The sequence below is a fragment of the Dermochelys coriacea genome, chromosome 10 (assembly GCF_009764565.3).
Source record: "Dermochelys coriacea isolate rDerCor1 chromosome 10, rDerCor1.pri.v4, whole genome shotgun sequence".
NCBI classification, from domain to species: domain Eukaryota; kingdom Metazoa; phylum Chordata; order Testudines; family Dermochelyidae; genus Dermochelys; species Dermochelys coriacea.
In genome coordinates this window covers 86,252,085-86,274,240 of record NC_050077.1, presented here as the reverse complement: position 1 = coordinate 86,274,240, position 22,156 = coordinate 86,252,085, and the positions used below count along the sequence as shown (strand labels likewise).

The following is a 22,156-nucleotide window of genomic DNA, read 5'->3' as shown; positions in this document are numbered from 1 at the left end:
CCCATCATCAATCCCAGGCAAAAGAATGGAAAAGCTGATACAGGATTCAAATCAATAAATAATCAAAGTATAGGAAAATGATTAATGCAAATCAAAACGATTTTATGAAAAATAGGTCTTGTCCAACAAACTTGATTTAATTTTTTAATGAGAGTACAAGTTTGGTTGATAGAGGTAACCCCATTGGTATATACTTAGACTTTTATAAAGCACTTGTCTTAGCACCAAATAACATTACTTATTCCAACACCCCCACTGTGATGGAGCATGTTGTATACTGTTGCATCTAAAGGTTGCTTGATCTATGGTATACATTGATTAAGAAGTGATTTCAGATTAATCAGGATGAAATGGTGTTGTAAAATGCAAATTATTTGCACTAAGGAAGTACACTTTACCCTTTTGCTCAAGTACCAGCATGAGCCAGCAGAAAGAACACAACAGCTGCCTGACACACAAGGTGAATCCCACTGCCTGTAATGTCTGGTGGGAACCACTTTCTGATACATTCAGCGTAAATCCCCACTGACTCATAGGCTGGGGGGCGGGGGGAGGATTCTCACTGCATGATACACCATAGAGAGTACTGATTTGGGGTGTAGGATCCCCGACATTCACGGAGATTGTGGAATCTCACCAGCCCAATGCTTATACGCAATGAGGAATCTCCAAAGTCTGATACTCACAGATGGCAACATTTGCAGTTACAGGTGTTGGGATGGGGTTCCTTCCCCCCCAAGCCTTTTTTGGCTGTTACAGCCTTCTCAGGAGTTTCCCAGTATCATCAAACCCAGCCATTCAAAGCTCTTGAGTCAACCCCCCCAAAATGATGAGATTTTTAAAAACAATGATTTTTTAAAAATAATAAATTTGGTGTGCGTTTTATTTGCCTTCTGGTTTCTGTGCTGTTGGGGGCACCTGCTTCACATTTTGAAGCTTTTCCTGCAACCACGAGGGCTAGAACGTTTTTCTTAAATGAAAGCTGAGATACTCACACAATCTTCAATGTCAGCAGCGGGGGCTTTAGGAACAGCCCCAAATATGACAAGACTTGTGACAAAATCTCAGGAGCTGGCCACACTGGTTCTCCTCTGGAGCTGCAGCTTCCTGGCTGCAGGAAGGGCAGATTTCTCTGGAGTTCCATCAAATCGGTTCCCACGCTAAGTAAAAAAAAGTCCTTTTTCCCCAGAGGATCCTCTCACCGGCGGGGTGGCCATGGAGGCGATCAGGACAGTCCCCACACAGGCTCTGTCACTGTGGAGATCGCCCATAGGCCGGGGTCCTTCGAAAGTCGAGCGCTTGCCTCCCACGAGCCTCAGTCGGGAACTACATTTCCCAGTGGCCTTTGCGGGAGCAGACTTCCCCTTCGATCTGTGAGAGGACCGGGACTACACTTCCCAGGGGGCTTTGCGGAACTCGCTGGGCGCATGGAAGCCGTCGGCCGCTGGTTTCAGCTCCCAGGATGATTCACGAGCTGCTCTTGGCGCTGAGCGGGTACCCCGGGGCCGCGTTCACCTGGAGCAAGAGAAGCGGCCTCCAGGTACCGCCCGGACCGGGCCCCCGCCCCCCCCCCGTTGGGGCCCTGCGCTCACCCGGCTTCGCTTCCCCGCAGGTGTCCCAGGAGCTGCCGTTCCTGCACCCCAGTGAGAGCAGCGTCCTGAACCGGCTCTGCCGCCTCGGCACCGACTACATTCGCTTCACCGAGTTCATCGAGCAGTACACGGGCCACGTGCAACAGCAGGTGGGAGCGGGCCAAGGGGCTGAGTTCTCCCTTCCTCTCCGGCCCCACGGGAGCCCCAGGGGAAGGCCGCGCTCCTTCTCCACCCCCTGAGCCCTCGGAGTCAGGACTCAGCTCCCTGCGGTGTGTGTGTGTGTGGGGGGGGGGAAGTGGCCCCTGCCTCTCTCACACCGGTCTGGATGTGCTAGGGCGACCAGATCGCGAGTGTGAACTATCAAGACACGGGGGGGGGGGGGGGGAGAGACGAACACAGGCGCACAGCGACCGGAGCCAGAGGCACACTGGTTCACCTGGCCCTGTGCTACCAGCGTGCCCCTTCCTGTTGGGGGTGGGCCCATGCTGTGCCACACAGCTCCCCTGCCCAGCGCCCCCTGGACCCAGTATGCCCAGAGCCCCCCTACAACCGTTCCACCATAAATGCAGTGCTGTGCACACACACACACCGCCCAGCACCCCCCTGCCCACAGCCCCACCACAGCTGCCCAGCACCCCACACAGAACCCGACTTGCTAGTTTCTCAATACACACAGATTTCCCCTCCCTTCCTCCCTCCCAGTGCCCTTCCCCACAGCCCCACCACCACAACTACACAATGCCCCACACAGACCCCCAGTGCCCTGACACACACATCTCCCACACTGCCCAGCACCCCAAAACACACAAACCTCCCCCACTGCCCAGCGCCCTCCACACTCTCACAGCCCAACATCGCCACGCACACACACCTCCCAGACACTCACCATCACACCCTGCCCCCTTCCCTGGCTGCACTCACCAGCCCTGCTGGGAGGTCTCTGGCTCCTAGGGTGAGAGTGGTGAAGGGAGTCTCCAGACTCACCACTTGCTGCTCCCGCTACAAGCGCAAGCTCTGTGGCTCCCGTTGGCTGGGAAAAGCGCCAATGGGAGCTGCCGGAGCTGCGGAGCAGGGCTTGCAGGCACAGGCAGCACGCAGAGTCCCCCCACCCTAAGAGCCAGAGGAACCTGCCAGGGGGCAAGGTGGGGAGTCCCGGCGGTGTTTACCTGGGGCAGCTTCCGTCCTGGGAAGCATCCGGCAGGCAGGTCCCTCTGGCTCCTAGGGTCGCAGGTCAGGTCAGGGCGGAGGGCTCTCTGCCTGCTCCTGGTGCCTACAAGCCCTGCCCCTGCAGCACGTGGCGCTCCTGCCATTGGGCAGGTGCCGGGAGCCGTACCAGGAAGCGGTGAGCGGTGGCACTGCAGCTGCAGTCCGGACGGTCCCGCTACTGGGACAAAGGGCATCCCAACCGATGTAAGGTTGGGATGCGGGACAAGTCCCGTAAAATCGGGATGTCTGGTCATCCTAGGATGTGCCTGTAATTAAACTCCGTAATATATTGATTATTGCGTATAAAATGAGGCCTACCCCAGAGGCTTATTAAGTTGTTACCCTGCTAGACAATAGTCCTTCAGTTTGCTAATGTGCAATAAACAAACCTATCACACTGTGTCTCCAGAAAAATCTGCCCAATGAGAAAGACAGAGCCCACTTCAGCACTTCCCTGAGCATCTGGCCTCCCATTTGAAGTCAGTGGGTGGTGCTTTTGCCAGGGCTGAATTAGGTCTTAAGCCCCACAAATGAAAGGATAGAGAAACACTTATGGCTAAACTAATTTTTCAAATCAAAATCTATCAACTAAGCTGCCTCAGGATGGGATAATATTGCTATGAAAAATAGACTTCAGAAAGGACAAAACTACTTTCTCTCCACAAGACTTAGCTTTTTCCAGGGATAATCTGTTTCTCAACTTTACTTACTCAGTAACTCATTATTGAACTAGAGAACTACTTTCTGTAAGAAGCAATAGCTCCCACTCTGAAATTTATGCCACTATGTTTTTACTCTTTCCATGTTAGGTTCACACTAAAAATAGCATTGTGAAACCCTCTCTAGTTATATGTTAGACTTGTACATACAGAGTAATGAAATTTCAGTAAAAAATTAAAACACATTTAGGTAGTAGTCTTAAAAATGAGTTCCTTCCTGCTATGGTTTAAATACCTCACTGCTCTGTTTATATAACTTATTTGGAAGTGTCTAGAATGGGGAAGTAGAAAGAGCAAAGATGCGAAACCACAGGATGAGTGTGTTGGAGATATGAGGTGGGGGATCGTGTAGCTCTCTATCTTATGCAGTGGGTGACTCTTCCATAACCAGTTGAACTGTGAAGTCGGTAAGGTCCCTCTCAGGCACACTTTCTCTTCCCCTCAGTCAAGGTCACTCGGTATGCTTTTCTCTGCATTTGTGAATCAACCTAGCCTGCTCCCAAAGGCTGATGCTGTCTGCATGGAGCAGCTCAGTCTTGTTTAATGGAATGGATTAAAAGACTTGCAAGCATAAACTTGGATAGAGCTGCAGAAATCTAATTAGAGGCCCTCTGTGCTCATTGAAGCCTTCACCGCAATGGAACAAACGACCAGGTTGTAGAAATGAGAATGTCAGAACAAAGGGAATGAACAAAGGATATTAGAGGGGTAGGATTACTTTGTCTTGATAAAAGGTAAAGCTTATTAACTTGCATCTTCACTCTAAACACCAGGGTCCCATTTCAGCCTTTGAGGTCCTAAAAAAAAATTGCTGGAGAAAGCTGACAGACAGTCTTGGAGGCTGCAGTCCTTTAGCCACACAATAGGTACAGCCCAGAAAATGTGGTACAAACTTTCCTCCATATTTTCCCTTATCATTGTATCTCAGTCTTGAACTGGATTAACTACGTACAGTGCTAAGAAAAGATTTTGGTCTTCATGGTCCGTGCGGTCTTAATGTCAATAGATACGTCATCAAGATACTCCTTTTCGACTAATTCATGTGTGTTAAAGTCAGAAAAGACCATTGTGTCTCTAATCTGACTACCACATAACATGGATTATAGAATTTCACCCAGTGATTTCTGCATTGAGCTAGATCAGATCTTTTTAAAAGTCCGCGATGAAGAATCCACCACGTCCCTTGGTAATCTGTTTCAGTGGTGAATTACCCTTTCATTAAAAAGCTGCATTTCTTTTCCATTTTGAACTTTGCTGACTTCAGCTTCTAGCCACTGGATCATGTAATGAGTTGGTCAACTAGTTTAAAGAGCCCTCTAATATTAGTTGCTTTCTTCCTGTGTAGGTAACTATAGACTGGTAGAGTTGTCTCTTAAATATCTCTTTGATAAGCTACATATATCAAGTTTCTCTCTAGCCTTTAATAGTAAACCAGGGTTTCTAGACCACATCCTTTTTTAAAGTGGATACCATAACAGGACACTCTACTGCAGTAGTGGGGTCACCAATGCCATGTATAGAGGTAATATTACCTTATTCCTGTGTTAATACATCCCAGTATTGCAACAGCATTGCATAAGGAGGTCATGTGCAGTTAGTTATCTACAATGACCTTCCACATAATTTTCAGAGACACTGCTTTCCAGAATACAATCTCACATCTTTCCCACCTTAACCAAATTAATTGGGAGGGGGGAGAGGGAAGAGTAGACTGATGGAGGAGAAACATACATATGCATGCCAAGCAGTCTTCCAGCAAGGAAGAGAGAAGAGCAAATGACTCATGAATCCACTACTGGCTTTACAGTGCAAGCCTAAATTTATCTGATAGGTGCTTAAATACTACCATGCTGACTATATAGAAAACCCTTAAATAGATAGAGGCAGGAAGCTATGTATGTTGGCATGATATGGATACTTACTTATTCAAAACTGGACTCAAATCTTTTATTCTGGTTTAAAAAAAAAAGCATTAACATAGGTTATAATGATTTCTTGTTACTAACAGACTGGTTGGATTTGTAAAATAACGATAATGCTCACTTATCCCACAGGGATGGCAAGGCTGTGTTACAGTTTGCAAAGTAGTTTGAGCTCCACTTGTGAACAGTTCATGTCCGCACAAAGTGAAATGTACAAATGGTCACTGTACTATGCAATCTTCTGTCTCAGGAGTTCCTTGTACATCCAAAGGGACTGAATACAATTCTGCTCCATCTTTGCCAGCTGACCCACCTCTGATTAACAGCTGATTTTATTGGTACTTTCAGTGGTTGTTTAAGATGGGCTTCACTATGTTTAAACTGGTGACTTAGTGGTGAACACATCTATCCACTGAGTCACTTAGGCCTAGCTCCTCAAAGATATTTAGGTGCTGAAGGTTGAAATCAATGGGAGCTAAGTGCCTAAATATCTCAGGGATCTGGGTCTTAGTCCCCAGTCCACTCACCAGTGTACTGGGGCTAATTCAAAACGTACTGTTTGATTTTAGGATCATCACCCTTCCCAGCAGAACCAGTGTGGGTTACATGGGATTTACTTGCGGGCCTTCTGTACAGGGCTCGATTCAGTGCTGCAGCCCTATCGACAGGCATTGCTTGACCTGGAGCAGGAGGTAAGGGAGAGAATTGGAAGAAGAAGCTGTGCTCTATTCAATGTTATGAGCTGAAATACTGTGCAGTGGAAACTTGTCTCTTCAGTAACAAATAAGCTAACAAGAAGCAGCCAAAGATGGGATGGAATCTTTCATTTCCACTGCAGGGGTGTCTTCCAAATTGCTGCTGTGAGGTTCCACTATAACCCACTGGTCAGTGTGCTACATGTCCCCCTCTGCGTCTGATCCACTCTGTCAGATCCATAGAGAATGCAAGTGTCACAGTCCTCAGATTCAGATCCTCATTCTCTAAGTCAAGCTCTGAAGGACCTTGGTTAAATCTGTGGTGTGTCAGCCAAGTTGGTAGACGTTACGCCATCTCTTGGGTAGATTCTCTTTGAGTCAATGCCCAGTGATTGCATGGGCTGCTCACTCTCATCAAAGTAACAGCCTGAAGGGGGATATGATTCAAAAGTCTCTGTGAAAAGATCTATGTGAGCTAAAGTTATTGGGACTTTTGAGGGTACAGTTCTGCTCTTTACCTTTTTCCACCAAGGTTTAGTGCTATAGATTAGAGACTTATTTTGGTTTTTACTAACTTTTCTGTTGTGGTTGCAGTTCCTGGCTGACCCTCACCTCTCCATCTCCCACATTAACTACTCCCTGGATCAGGTATGTTGCATTTGTTGTGATCTTACTACTGGTATATACAGCATGTGTAGTGTTGCAGAGCTACCATTGTTACTAAAACTTTAATTTCTGATGTTTGTACTCTTAAATTCTGAGCACTTAAATACACTTAAAGTTGTATTAATGCCATCTTTAGCTTTTAATATGGTGTAGTTATACTTGTAAGAAATAGATTTTCCTTTCCCATTTCCACCTTTATGCAAAATCAAAATAGCTGGTAGCATGTATCACACTTCAGAAATGTTAGGAAAGCTACAGTCTGCACTTGACTTTAAGCAGCTCTAGCTCTCAGATTACATATCATTTTGTTTTCTTTAATGACTTTTTCACCATGGAGCGCTGCTGTTGGGGTCATGTGCCTATGTGGCCATGGAACCTTTTTGACTAGATGTCAGCTGGGGAGGCATGCATCATTGCCCTGTCAGGGATACAATAGCTCCCGCTTTAACCATCCAACAGTTTCTCTCTGCCTCCAAAAGTCCCATTTAGAGTTTAGCTGCAACATAGAGGGAAGCCTGTGCAGCTCTTCCTATCCTCAAATTAGTGTCTCCTAAATTTATCAACTTGAGAGACTTCAGTACCCACCTAGACAGCACTTCTAGCACATTGGCACAACTCATGTCATCCATGCCAACCTTACTAAGTGACCAGAGACTCTCCGGATAAGCATCCCCTCCACTGTTCAATCTAGTTGTTGATGTTAAGGTAGAGTAACATCATCGGTATCCTGGTATAATCATCATGTCCTCTCTGCAGAAGCCATGGTCTCTCTTCCAGGGACATCCAGAACACTAAGTGAGGCCAGTGAGGTGATAGACTGATAAACTACCACAACCAGCTGCTGTCCATACTAGCCCCTAAATGCCCCATCCCTACATATCGCTACTTAGGACCCTATTTTTACATGTTGGTCCTTGCTTTGCAGTTCCAACTCCTCTTTCCCTCGGTGATGGTTGTGGTGGAGCAGATCAAGACCCAGAAGGTATAGTAACCAGCTGGTTACTGGAGCTGGTTTCTCTGTAGCAGAATCTGTTGTTCCCATCCATTCCCTTTAGTTAAAATTGCATGATGGTAAAGTGAACCAGATGTTTGACAGAGCTTGTCGGAGATAGGTAGATGGGGCTCCTCAAGAAACATTTGCTTTTCCTTTCAGAGTTTGTATCTTCCTCCTGAAGACTGCATGGTTCGGGCCAAGGAAGGTTTTTGAGAATCAGCAAGAATGAGGCGCTGGCTTGGTCAGAACCATCCATATGTGCTCCCTGTGTATGGAGCAGATTATCTATTTACTGGCTATGGATTGGTTTTTCACTAATGTCAGTGAGGCATCTTGGACACTGCTCATTTGGTATCACTTACATAAATAGATGGAGAGACTAAGGCAGAAAAATTGTATGCTGGACATAGCCCAGCATCATGAAGCTTGTGTACTGATATCAAATTCCCTTATTTTCCCTTTGGTAATTTACAGATTTGGGGGGGAGGGAGTGAGCTGGTAAGGCTGTAATTGGAGCTGGTGGGAATGGAAGGTTGTGCATTTCTGTGGTTGGGGAAAGAGATTCTGAGACGGGTTTGAATGGAGAAACAGAGGGAAAGGTTTGGAGCAAGGATGGAAGCAGATAAGTTTTGGGGGTGGGACTGCACAGAGTCTTTGTCTTGGATCACATTTAATTCACAGTAGAAAAGTATGGAGCACATTTGCCACCTTTACTGTGTGTTGGTGACTGGGATTTCTTTTTCTTGTGTCTTATAAATCCAAAAGACAAGGCAGGAGAAGCAGGATTTCTGACTTCACAGTCCATGAAATTAAACTGTCCTCTAGCCAGTAACAGGGGGTTATGGGAGAACTTGTGTGTTGGAGTCTACAAGTCTGCTGGGCCATTATGTGGGGCGTGAGAGGAGGGTATATAAGAACATACGAATGGCCATACTGGGTCAGACCAAGGGTCCATCTAGCCCAGTATCTTGTCTTCCGATAGTAGGCAGTGCCAGGTACCCCAGAGGGAATGAACAGAACAGGTAATCATCCAGTGATCCATCCCCTGTCACTCATTCTGAGCTTCTGGCAAACAGAGGCTAGGAACACCATCCCTGCCCATCCTGGCTAATGGCCATTGATGGACCTATCCTCCATGAAATTATCTAGTGCTTTTTTGAACCCTGTTATGGTCTTGGCCTTCACAACATCCTCTCGCAAGGAATTCCACAGGTTGATTGTGCATTGTGTGAAAAAATACTTCCTTTTCTTGCTGCCTATTAATTTCATTTGGTGACCCCCTTGTCCTCGTGTTATGAGAAGGAGTAAATAACATGTCCTTATTTACTTTCTCCACACCAGTCATGATTTTATAGACCTCAGTCATATCCCCCCTTAGTCTTCTCTTTTCCAAGCTGAAAACTCCCAAATTTATTAATCTCTTCTCATATGGCAGCTGTTCCATTCCCCTAATGATTTTTGTTGTCCTTTTCTGAACCTTTTCCAATTCCAATATAGCTTTTTTGAGATGGGGCAACCGCATCTGCACACAGTATTCAAGATGTAGGTGTACCATGGATTTATATAGAGGCAATATGATATTTTCTGTCTTATTATCTATCCCTCTCTCAATTATTCCCAGCATTCTGTTTACTTTTTTGCCTGCTGCTACACATTGAGTGGATGTTTTCAGAGAACTATCTACAATGACTCCAAGATCTCTTCTTTAAGCTAATTTAGACCCCATCATTTTATATGTATAGTTGGGATTATATTTTCCAGTGTGCATTATTTTGCATTTATCAACACTGAATTTCATCTGCCATTTTGTTGCCCAGTCACCCAGTTTTGAGAGATCCTTTTGTGTAACTTTTCGCAGTCTGCCTGGGACTTAACTATCTTGAGTAGTTTTGTATTATCTGCAAGTTTTGCCATCTAGCTGTTTACCCCTTTTTCCAGATCATTTATAAATATGTTGAATAGGACTTGGCCCAGTACAGATCCCTGGGGGATACCACTATTTACCTCTCTCCATTCTGAAAACTGACCATTTATTCCTATCCTTTGTTTCCTTTTAACCAGTTACCGATCCATGAGAGGACCTTCCCTCTTATCCCATGACAGCTTACTTTGCTTAAGAACTTTTGGTGAGGGATCTTGTCAAAGGCTGTCTGAAAACCTAAATACACTTGTCCACATGCTTTTTGACCCTCCCCCCCAAAGAATTCTAGTAGATCGGTGAGGCATGATTTCCCTTCACGAAAACCATGTTGACTCTTCCCCCACAAATTATGTTAATCTATGTGTCTGACAATTTTGTTTTTTAGTATAGTTTCAAGCAGTTTGCCTGGTACTGAAGTCAGGCTTACCGGCCTGTAATTGCCAGGGTCACCTCTGGAGTCCTTTTAAAAAATTCGTGATATATTAGCTATCCTCCAGTCATTTGGTACAGAAGCTGATTTAAATGATGGGTTACAGACTACAGTTAGTAGTCCTGCAATTTCACATCTGAGTTCCTTCAGAACTTTTGGGTGAATACCATCTGGTCCTGGTGACTTATTACTGTTTAGTTTATCAAGTTGTTCCAAAACCTCCTCAATCTGGGACAGTTCCTCAGATTTGTCTATTTAAAAATAATGGCTCAGGTTTGGGAATCTCCCTCACATCCTCAACCGTAAAGACCAATGCAAATAATTCATTTAGTTTCTCCGCATTGGGCTTATTGTCCTTGACTTCTCCTTTAGCATCTAGATCATCCAGTGGCCACACTGGTTGTTTAGCAGGCTTCCTATTTCTGATGTACTTTAAACATATTTTTGCTATTACTTTTTAAGTCATTTGCTAGCTGTTCAAATTCTTTCTTGGCCTTCCTAATATTTTTATGTTTCATTTGCCAGAGTTTATGCTCCTTTCTATTTTCCTCACTAGGATTTAATTCCATGTTTTAAAGGATGCCTTTTTGCCTCTAACTGCTTCTTTTACTTTGTTGTTTAGCCATGGTGGCCCTTTTTTGGTTCTCTTACTATGTTTTTTAATTTTGGGTATACATTTAAGTTGAGCCTCTATTATGTTGTCTTTAAAAAGTTTCCATGCAGCTTGTAGGGATTTTACTTTTGGTGGTGTACCTTTTAATTTCTGTTTAGCTAACCTCATTTTTATGTAGTTCTCCTTTCTGAAATTAAATGCTACAGTGTTGGGCTGCTATGGTGTTTCCCCCACTACAAGGATGTTAAATTTAATTATATTATGGTCACTATTACCAAGTGGTCCATCTATATTCACCTCTTGGACCTGATCCTGGGCGCCACTTAGGACTAAATCAAGAATTGCCTCTTCTCTTGTGGGTTCCAGGACTAGTTGCTCCAAGAAGCAGTCATTTAAGGTGTCATGAAACTTTTATCTCTGCCTCCCATCCTGAGTTGTACCCAGTCAATATGGGGATAGTTGAAATTGCCCATTATTATTGAGTTTATTTTAATAGGCTCTCTCATCTCCCTTAGCATTTCACAGTCACTATCACCATCCTGGTCAGGTGGTCAGTAATATATCTCTATTGCTATATTATTATTCAAGCATGGAATTACTATCCATATTTCCCCTCCCTTCCAGTTCTCACTGAGACCCATGCACCATTTCCTTTGTCATTGCAAAGCCTTCTTTGTACATTCAGCTGTAAGTGTAGCATTTGAACATCTGAAACTTGGGTACAGAATCAAGGGAAGATTTCTCACTGCAAATCCAGTTTGACCACTTTGTTTCTTCTGCAGATTCATGGCTGTCAGCTCCTGGAGACTGTACATAAACACAGCTGTGGGGGGCTGCCCCCTGTGCGTAGTGCACTGGAAAAGTAAGAAGATTCACTAATACTACTGCTTGGCTATTATGCTCTTGTAACAGCTGGAGTTAGTGCCAAAATATCTTCTCTCTTTAGCTATAGCAAATAGAGATGTGTCTAACAAGAGCTCTGTGCAATCTGAAAGGCAGGAGTGGAATGCTAGGCTGACAGCCCTGAAGGCTCAAGTCCTCTGTTTATGTACAGGCTAAGTACACCATAGACAGCTGCAGTACAAGCTTCCTTCGCACACTGAACTGCCAGTAATCTCACTCCTGAGCTTATGAGGCATTTCCTACGGTAGATGGGAGTTTACTTTCCCTGGCCTTTCTGCTGAGACTGACAATGAGGGAAAGCTATGACTGGCTTAGGGATGGCTTTTTAAGTCTGTTTCCCACCCCCACACTTTTCCCCTTATCTAATGCAATTTGTATGGCAGTTGCAATGGAAGAAGTTCCATTGTGTCAGCTGACCCCCTGGAATATAGATTGGAGATTCAGACATGGGGTGATTTGATTGGTTGAATATTACCAGAAATGGGTTCCCTTGGAGGAGGAAATTAGGGCACTGACTTTCAAGGTGCAGCTCATGGAGCTGCTAACATGGCAGCTAAGTGAGTAGGAGCAGTTTGATCCTATTTCGTGTGAGGGAGGTAAACAAACTGTACTTTAATGGCACACTCGAGGCCTCCCACCTTCCTCCATGAGCAAATTTCACTTGTTAGCACTTCAGCTCTCACCATGCTGAATGACCTCCTTAGGATATGTGGTGTGTATTTCGTTCTGATTGTTATATACACTGCCTTCTTTCACTTTCCATTATGCTTGGTCCCCAGGATCCTGGCTGTGTGTCATGGAGTCATGTATAAGCAGCTCTCTGCCTGGATGCTGCATGGACTGCTCCTAGATCAACATGAAGAGTTCTTTGTTAAACAGGGCCCATCTTCTGGGAATGTCCCTGCCCAGCCTGAAGAAGAGGACGACGACCTGGGAATTGGGGGACTAACAGGAAAACAGCTGCGAGAGCTGCAGGACCTGGTGAGATTGCAGGTTAAAACATGGCATTCTCAGAGCATTAGAGAATGTAGTCAGAAATCTGCCTTTTTCTGCTTCAATGAAAGATCCATGACTTAACGGGCATTCATAAGCCATGGTAGGATGACAAATCAATGAAATACTGTAATATGCAGCTACAAACTAGGCAAAAAGGACTGGTGAGGTCAAAGAGGTGAGGGATTTGGAATGTTTTAAGGATTATGCCACACATAAGGCGCACATATATCAAACAAGAAAGGAAGCAGGAAAGTTAGAAAAGGAGAAAAGTTTAGCATGGATAAATGGCTAAGTCCAAGAGGTTCAAACTAAGCAGATATCCTTCAGAAAAGGGAGATTCAATTCTAGTAAGGCCATTAGAAAGGATCAAATTACACCAAGTAAAGTGAGGAGGTAGGTGAGGTAATATCTTTTATTGGACCAACTTCAAGCTACACAGAGTTTTCAGGTCTGGGAAACTTTTAGCTGTGACACTTTAGCACCTTTCCTAGACCTGAAGAAAGGCTCTGTAAAAGCTCAAAAGCTTGTGTCACCAACAGAAGTTGGTCCAGTCAAAGTTATAACTTCACCCACCTTGTCTCTCTAATATCCTGGGACCAATACTACATTACCCTGATCACCTTAATCGATTGGTCCATCAGCCCTCATATATATTGCGCCAATCACAACACGTCTTCCATTCTTCTCTTATCCTGGCCTTCCTTCTCTCGGAGGCGGGTGGTGGCGGTCGGGGACTCTCTCCTAAGGGAGACTGAGTCATCTATCTGCTGTCCCAATCGGGAAAACCGAGAAGTCTGCTGCTTGCCAGGAGCTAGGATTCACGATGTGACTGAGAGATTGCCGAGACTCATCAAGACCTCTGATCGCTACCCCTTCCTGCTTCTCCACGTGGGCACCAATGATACTGCCAAGAATGACCTTGAGTGGATCACTGCAGACTACATGGCTCTGGGAAGAAGGATAAAGGAGTTTGAGGCGCAAGTGGTGTTTTCGTCCATCTTCCCCGTGGAAGGAAAAAGCCTGGGTAGAGACCATCGAATCATGGAAGTCAACGAATGACTATGCAGGTGCTGTTGGAGAGAAGGCTTTGGATTCTTTGACCATGGGATGGTGTTCCAAGAAGGAGGAGCGCTAGGCAGAAACGGTCTCCACCTAACGAAGAGAGGGAAGAGCATCTTCGCAAGCAGGCTGGCTAACCTAGTGAGGAGGGCTTTAGACTAGGTTCACTAGGGGAAGGAGAACAAAGCCCTGAGGTAAGTGGGGAAGTAGGATACCGGGAGGAAGCACAAGCAGGAAAGCACGAGGGGAGAGGGCTCCTGCCTCAGACTGAGAAAGCGGGACGATCAGCGAGTTCTCAAGTGTCTGTACACAAATGCAAGAAGCCTGGGAAACAAGCAGGGAGAACTGGAAGTCCTGGCACAGTCAAGGAATTATGATGTGATTGGAATAACAGAGACTTGGTGGGATAACTCACATGACTGGAGTACTGTCATGGATGGATATAAACTGTTCAGGAAGGACAGGCAGGGCAGAAAAGGTGGGGGAGTTGTATTGTATGTAAGAGAACAGTATGACTGCTCAGAGTTCCGGTATGAAACTGAAGAAAAACCTGAGAGTCTCTGGATTAAGTTTAGAAGTGCGAGCAACAAGGATGATGTTGTGGTGGGAGACTGCTATAGACCACCGGACCAGGGGGATGAGGTGGACGAGGCTTTCTTCTGGCAACTAATGGAAGTTACTAGATTGCAAGCTCTGGTTCTCATGGGAGACTTCAGTCACCCTGATATCTGGGAGAGCAATACAATGGTACACAGACAATCCAGGACATTTTTGGAAAGTGTAGGGGACAATTTCCTGGTGCAAGTGCTGGAGGAACCAACTAGGGGCAGAGCTCTTCTTGACCTGCTGCTCACAAAGCGGGAAGAATTAGTACGGGAAGCAAAAGTGGAGGGGAACCTGGGAGGCAAGGACCATGAGATGATCAAGTTCAGGATCCTGCCACAGGGAAGAAAGGAGAGGAGCAGAATACGGACCCTGGATCTCAGAAAAGCAGACTTTGACAACCTCAGGGAACTGATGGGCAGGATCCCCTGGGAGAATAACGTGAGGGGGAAAGGAGTCCAGGAGAGCTGGCTGTATTTTAAAGAATCCTTATTGAGGTTACAGGGACAAACCATCCCGATGTGTAGAAAGAACAGTAAATAGGGCAGGCGACCAGCTTGGCTTAACAGTAAAATCCTTGCTGATCTTAAACACAAAAAAGACGCTTAGAAGAAGTGGAAGATTGGACAAATGACCAGGGAGGAGTATAAAAATATTGCTCAGGCATGCAGGAGTGAAATGAGGAAGGCCAAATCACACCTGGAGTTGCAGCTAGCAAGAGATGTTAAGAGCAACAAGAAGGGTTTCTTCAGGTATGTTAGCAACAAGAAGAAAGTCAAGGAAACTGTGAGCCCCTTACTGAATGAGGGAGGCAACCAAGTGGCAGAGGATGTGGAAAAAGCTAATGTACTCAATGCTATTTTTTGTCTCTGTCTTCACGAACAAGGTCATCTCCCAGACTACTGCACTGGGCAGCATAGCATGGGGAGGAGGTGACGAGCTCTCTGTGGAGAAAGAAGTGGTTTGGGACTATTTAGAAAAGCTGGACGAGCACAAGTCCATGGGGCTGGATGCACTACATCCGAGAGTGCTAAAGGAGTTGGCGGATGTGATTGCAGAGCCATTATCTTTGAAAACTCATGGCGATCTGGGGAGGTCCCGGACGACTGGAAAAAGGCTAATGTAGTGCCCATCTTTAAAAAAGGGATGAACGAGGATCCTGGGAACTACAGGCCAGTCAGCCTCACCTCAGTCCCTGCAAAAATCATGGAGCAGGTCCTCAAGGAATCAATTTTGAAGCACTTGGAGGAGAGGAAGGTGATCGGGAACAGTCAACATGGATTCACTAAGAGCAAGTTATGCCTGACCAACCTGATTGCCTTCTATGATGAGATAACTGGCTCTGTGGATGAGGGGAAAGCAGTGGATGTGGTGTTCCTTGACTTTAGCAAAACTTTTGACACGGTATCCCACAGTATTCTTGCCAGAAAGTTAAAGTAGTATGGGCTGGAGGAATGGACTATAAGATGGATAGAAAGCTGGCTAGATCATCCGGCTCAACGGGTAGTGATCAATAGCTCCATGTCTATTTGGCAGCCGATATCAAGTGGAGTGCCCCAAGGGTCGGTCCTCGGGCCGGTTTTGTTCAATATCTTCATTAATGATCTGGAGGATGGTGTGGATTGCATCCTCAGCATGTTTGCAGATGACACGAAACTGGGAGGTAGATATGCTGGAGGGTAGGGATAGGATACAGAGGGATCTAGACAAATTAGAGGATTGGGCCAAAAGAAATCTGATGAGGTTCAACAAGGACAAGTGCAGAGTCCTGCACTTAGGACGGAAGAATCCCATGCACTGCTACAGACCAGGGACTGAATAGCTAGGCAGCAGTTCTGCAGAAAAGGACCTAGGGGTTACAGTGGACAAGAAGCTGGATATGAGTCAACAGTGTGCCCTTGTTGCCAAGAAGGCCAATGGCATTTTGGGATGTATAAGTAGGGGCATTGCCAGCAGATAGAGGGACGTGAGCGTTCCCCTCTATTCGACATTGGTGAGGCCTCTTCTGGAGTACTGTGTCCAGTTTTGGGCCCCACACTACAAGAAGGATGTGGAAAAATTGGAAAACATCCAGCGGAGGGCAACAAAAATGATTAGGGGACTGGAACACATGACTTATGAGGAGCGGCTGAGAGAACTGGGATTGTTTAGTCTGCGAAAGAGAAGAATTAGGGGGGATTTGATAGCTGCTTTCAACTACCTGAAAGAGGGTTCCAAAGAGGATGGATCTAGACTGTTCTCAGTGGTAGCAGATGACACAACAAGGAGTAATGGTCTCAAGTTCCAGTAGGGGAGGTTTAGGTTGGATATTAGGAAAAACTTTTTCACTAGGAGGGTGGGTGAAACACTGGAATGCGTTACCTAGGGAGGTGGTGGAATCTCCTTCCTTAGGAAGTTTTTAAAGGTCAGGCTTGACAAAGCCCTGGCTGGGATGATTTAGTTGGGGATTGGTCCTGCTTTGAGCAGGGGGTTGGACTAGATGACCTCCTGAGGTCCCTTCCAACCCTGGTATTCTATGATTCTATGTGCGGCCATGCCTTTTCACAATAAAATCTTCCCATCTCTTTGGAGGTCATCTGAGTGGTTGTTTCAGTTCCTGTGGGTACCACTCAGCAACAGCTGCAGTCCATCAGTTGCCAGTGAGCCTAGCTATATGCCTGGCCCATCGCATTTTACTGTACCTGCTTTCAACAATGATGTCCTGCACTCCAGTCTATCTGATCACTTCACTGGGGACTTGGTCACAGGTTGAAATCCCCAAAATTCTTTCCATCAGCCTCTCCATGACAGACAGTTGTTGCTCCTCTATCTTTGTGCCCATGTTTCGTTGCTGTACAACATTGCCAGCAGTACTGTTGAGTTGAAGAGGATGGAATGTGTTGTCTTGTTTTTTTTTTCCTTGGACATTCTTGATAGAACTGAATGTGTGCCAATCAGTTTTCTTTCTTCGCGAGAGTTTGCTTTCCCGATTGTGGCACATGTTAATTTCTTGGCCCAAACCCTAACCCTAAACCAGGTCACTCTGGACCCGATCCCTACCCTCCAGTGTATCTACCTCTCCCCCCCTCCAGCTTAGTGTCATTTGCGAACTTGCTGAGGGTGCAATCCATCCCATCATCCAGATCATTAATAAATATGTTGAACAAAACCGGTCCCAGGACTGACCCATGGGGCACTCTTAGTACCAGCTGCCAACTAGACACTGAGCCATCGATCGCTACCAGTTAAGCTCAACAATCTAGCCAGCATTCTGTCCACCTTATAGTCCATTCATCCAATCCATACTTTAACTTGCTGGCAAGAATACTGTGGGAGACAGTATCAAAAGCTTTGCTAAAGTCAAGAGCCAGTTATCTCATCATAGAAGGCAATCAGGTTGGTCAGGCATAACTTGCCCTTAGTGAATCCATGTTGACTGTTCCTGATCACCTTCCTCTCCTCCAAGTACTTCAAAATTGATTCCTTGAGGACCTGCTCCATGATTTTTCCAGGGACTGAGGTGATACTGATGGACCTGTAGTTCCCCAGGTTCTCCTCCTTCCCTTTTTAAAAGATGAGCACTATATTTGTCTTTTTCCAATGGTCCGGGACCTCCCCCAGTCGCCCTGAGTTTTCAAAGATAATGGCCAGTGGCTCTGCAATCACATCAGCCAATTTCCTCAGCACCCTTGGATGCATATTGTACAGTAGTTCTTCAGATCTTCGTGATCACCTTTCTTGTACAGCAAAATGATGATATTTTTGCATTTTGAAGTAAGGCTAAAACCTTTTGAGTAAGGGTTTACCCGAGGTCTTGGCCTCTAGCTCTTCTCGGCTGTAAGTCCGTCTTTTCCTGGAGCTTTTCCTTCCATCATTTGATAAACTGTATGTCAAACTTCGCTGATGAGGACTGGGAGTACGCGTTAGTTGGTGTCTAAGCATTGGTAGTGTGACGTTTGAGACGTGAACAATTCGGTGTAGAAATCTTTGCAGACCGTTTCCATCCCTGTTCTGTCAATTACTGCTTTTCCGTCCTTGTTCTTCAGTGCTGTTACTGTCAACCTGTTCAGCATCAATTCCCATTTGCATTTTTTGAGACTTCTGCGATCTTTAGCCATCTTTAAGAGCCTTTCATTTTGGTACTTCTCGAAGTCTTTCGGTACTTCTCGAAGTCCTCCTTTAGTCTTATCAGCTTGCAGAGGAGGGAGTACTCGAGTTTGTCGACATTTCGCTTCATATTCCTCCGCATTCTCTAACAAGTTCCTCGTTTCCTCTGAGATTCTTCCCTTCGCTCTTCTTGGTCTTTCTTTCTAGGCTAATTTCATGCATTACCTCAGCTTATCAGCAAAGTTTTTCATCAGTTATCGGTGAGGCTTCAGTCTTTGAAAATGTTTGCTTTCAGGATTACCTCGTCAAATATTTTCGGGGTGCTGTCTCTGATTTGCCATCTGTAGCGCTTTCATCTTTTTGTTGAAGTTGAATCTTGCTCTGAGCAAGCGATGGTCACTACTGGTGTTGAATGATAGCACTACTAAAATGTCTTCTACGATGCACCGCTTATCAATCAGAATATAGTCTATCTCGTTCTTCTTCGCATTGGGTGCGATCCATGTCCACCTCCTATTGGCCTTCTTCTTAAACCAGGTGTTATCAATTAACATTTCTTTAGTCTCCGCCAGAGTTGCCAGGCGCTCTCCTTATGGATTCCATTCGCTGATGTCATACCTTCCAATGAACTTTTCGCTGCCTTTCCCTCTTCCGACCTTGGCATTGAAGTCTCCCTTCACAATCGTATATATGGATTTTTGAGCGAGGGTTTCCTTGAGCTCCTGATAGAATTTTTCCACATCATCTTCACTTGTGCACAACACTGAATACAGCAAGTAAAGTGTACTATTATGCGGCCTAACACAGTATAGCTCTTTGTCCTTCTCTAGCAGATCAGAAAGGTTTGAGTTTGGTACTGAATTCAAACTGATGAACTTGGTCCTTTAGCTCAAACAGTAGAGGCTGCTGTTTTAAGATCCAGTGTTCCCAGATTCCATTCAGATGACCTGACTGGGGCATTGTTACCAAAGTGTGGCGTGTATGGGAATTGCTTGGAGGCAGTAGCAGACTCATTGATCCAGCCGCTGGTGGGAGACTAGAGGGGGACTAAACCACACTTAGTGTAGCTTATACACAGATAGACGGACCTAAGAGGGATTTTTAAAGGCAGATAGCCAAAGACAAATAAATTCTTTCAGTATATTCTATTGGAAGACAGAGAATTGGTAAGTCTGCACAATCCCGAGGAGATGAAAGGGCTGTTAAGGAGAATAAAGGCACTGCAGAGGAGCTTAATGATATCTTTTCCTCAGTCTTCACCACAGAGAACATTGGAGATTCCTTCCTGAGGGGTACTTTTTTTCAGATAATAAAGATGAGGCATCCTCAGATTGAGGTGTCAGCAGAGGAGGGAGATATTAGAATGAACTGATAAATTAAGAATAAGTCAGCAGGACTGAGCAGTCTTCATCTAAGAGTGCTGGAGGGACTTGAGAACAGAGTGGCTGAACTGTTAACAAAAATATGCAAATACTTCCTGAAATCAGCTATTAAATTGGAGAACCAGAGAGTAGCAATTCAGCTCTTTAAAAATGGTACTGAGGTGATCCTTGGATTATGGACCAGTGAACTTTACTCATCAGTAGCAAGACAACTGGTTGAAATACTGATTAGAGAGTTATGAAATATCTAGATTAACATAAGGACAAAATAGCACTGCTCCTGTTAAGGAAAATCATCCATTTCTACTTTACAGAATGTCTGAATATGTTAACAGAATATTGGATAAAAGAGAACCAGTTAATATAGCACTGTATTTTCAAAAAGCCTTTCATATGCAGCTTTCAAGGAAACAAATTACTGAAAGGGTGAGAGGCTGCTGGTATAGATTAGAAATGGGCTAAAACATCACTGGAATAAGTTAGACTTACCTGTATCTTAATAATGTAGGGTGGGTTTGCCTTTTTTCCACCTTATTTATATTGGTTTTCCTCTCTCTTGTTTTTTCGTCCCTGGCACCTTTCTTTCTTTCTTTCTGTCTGTTCCCCCAATGCCTCTTTCTTCCTGGCCTTGTGTTTTCTACTGCTTCCCCGTTCAACTCGTTGGGGGTTGTGATAGCGCCTGATTGAGGAAGAGAACATGTTAGCACCATCTCTGAAACAGTTTTCTCTGCGAGTGGAAATGTTACCATCATACATACCTGTGCGGGTTGCTGAGAAAATCCTCTTTGTGGGAGAATCAGTACAGATGTTTGAGAATCAAAATGTGAACCTGACCAGAAAAGGTAGGAAACAGCTGCCTGGCTTACTTGGCTCCTTGCCAGAACTTGGCTTCCCCATGGTCTTTGTTCATTTTGATTAACTGGAGAGTACTTTCCAAAGGGTTGTATGATACCCCATCTCTCAATACTATGATCTTTGGTTTGTCTGGACACATCAGAGAAGAGTTTTAAATAGCTGGTGCACCTCCAGTACAAGAACCAGCACTTACTTTGAAGCCATGGAGGTTTCTACTCCCTCCCATTTAGCTCTTAAAGTTGTGGTTATCACAGCAGCCAAGAGTGTGTATTCAGGTATTTCTGGCTGACTCACCCTTCAGTGTTTCATAGAGAAAAGCTCGTCTATATCCACACCTAAGATCCTGCCAGAAGGACGCCCAAATTCTGTCTTCCCCAACACCCCATATCTCACAACTTTCCAGCAGAAGCGACATGGCACAAGTTGGCTATAAAGAGGCTTAGAGTAACTATCAGTATCCAGTCTTGTTAGTGATATAAATGCTGTTCTAGCTCCTTATGGTGTAGAAACCTGTTCCATCAGATGAGGCAAGCTCTCAGAGTTGATGCAATGAATGCTTTCCTCTGAGACCTATCACAGAGCTCCATTCACATTTTCACTCATCCCTGATCTCTCAGCTTTGGAGTCACATACAGATGCCAGTACAGGGATAGCAGTGGTCATGTGTCCATCCCCCACCCCGGACAAATGACTTCATAGCTATTAGGATCACATGTAAAAGTTTGACAATTGTTGGGGAGGCAATAGTTAGTACAACTTAGCCCTGAAACTTTGTAGCACAGTTGACTGTGTGGATGCAGTAAAATCTGTGCACTATCAAAATCAACAGCTCCTTTGCTGGCAAACTTCCTGAATTCCCCCTCCTTCCCCCCACCTCACTTCATTCTCCCTTAATATTTCCTCTTCATCAGAAGTGGACCCCCATCAAGCATCCTGGAGAGCCTCCCACCTTGGGTTCAAAGGTCTTTACGTGGTGATTCCACTGGGAGTGTACACTGCCACACCCCTTCACGGTATCTCCCTCGCTTATGCCCCTCTGTTCCAACTGAACCATTCCTCAGCGAGTCAGCTGACACACTCTGGTTTGCCAGCACAAGAGTGTCTGCCACTACCAGGTGCAGTAAGAGATGGTATGGAGCTGGTAGCTGAGGGGTGGTGAGGAGTGCAGCTACCACCTCTCAACCCCATCCCGCAATTCATCCATGGATCATCAGCTGGTATTCCTGCTCTGATGATCCACCTGCTGTTTGTCAGAGTAAATACTAGCTGGTGAACCATCAGTGTCTTGCCAGCTGAGGTGTGGCACAGCTGAAGCAGGGGGGTTTATTATTGGTGGGGCAGGGTACATGTGAGAGAGCATGGATGGGGGAGAAAGGATAGTAGGATCAGAGTCCACTCCTGGGTAGGAGAGATTCTGTCGGGGGGCCATTCCCAAAGGGGGCATGGTGTGGAGGTAGAAACAGAATGGGACTTGCAACCAGCAAACTAAGTTGTCACCGCTGAGCCGGCCAAGA

The 22,156-nt window shown here is 45.4% G+C and overlaps 1 protein-coding gene across 5 annotated transcripts in view; it reads left to right on the top strand.

Annotated features, from left to right (window-relative positions):
- Positions 1–1,274: 1,274 nt before the first annotated feature.
- TUBGCP4 (tubulin gamma complex associated protein 4) overlaps positions 1,275–22,156 on the top strand; it is a 41,911-nt gene continuing 21,029 nt past the window's right edge. For 2 of the 5 annotated variants that reach the window (XR_006274786.1, XR_006274785.1), the window contains exons 1-8: positions 1,326–1,540; positions 1,613–1,741; positions 6,009–6,131; positions 6,729–6,782; positions 7,726–7,782; positions 11,541–11,620; positions 12,441–12,642; positions 20,464–20,629. Coding sequence is in view for 3 of the 5 variants with exons in the window: in XM_038419670.2 (XP_038275598.1) it covers positions 1,463–1,540; positions 1,613–1,741; positions 6,009–6,131; positions 6,729–6,782; positions 7,726–7,782; positions 11,541–11,620; positions 12,441–12,642; positions 20,464–20,629 (889 nt within the window). In the remaining 2 variants the exon portion in view is untranslated. Of the gene's footprint in view, positions 1,541–1,612; positions 1,742–6,008; positions 6,132–6,728; positions 6,783–7,725; positions 7,783–11,540; positions 11,621–12,440; positions 12,643–20,463; positions 20,630–22,156 lie in introns of all 5 variants that reach the window. The other 3 variants (XM_038419670.2, XM_038419672.2, XM_038419671.2) reach the window with 3 other exon arrangements.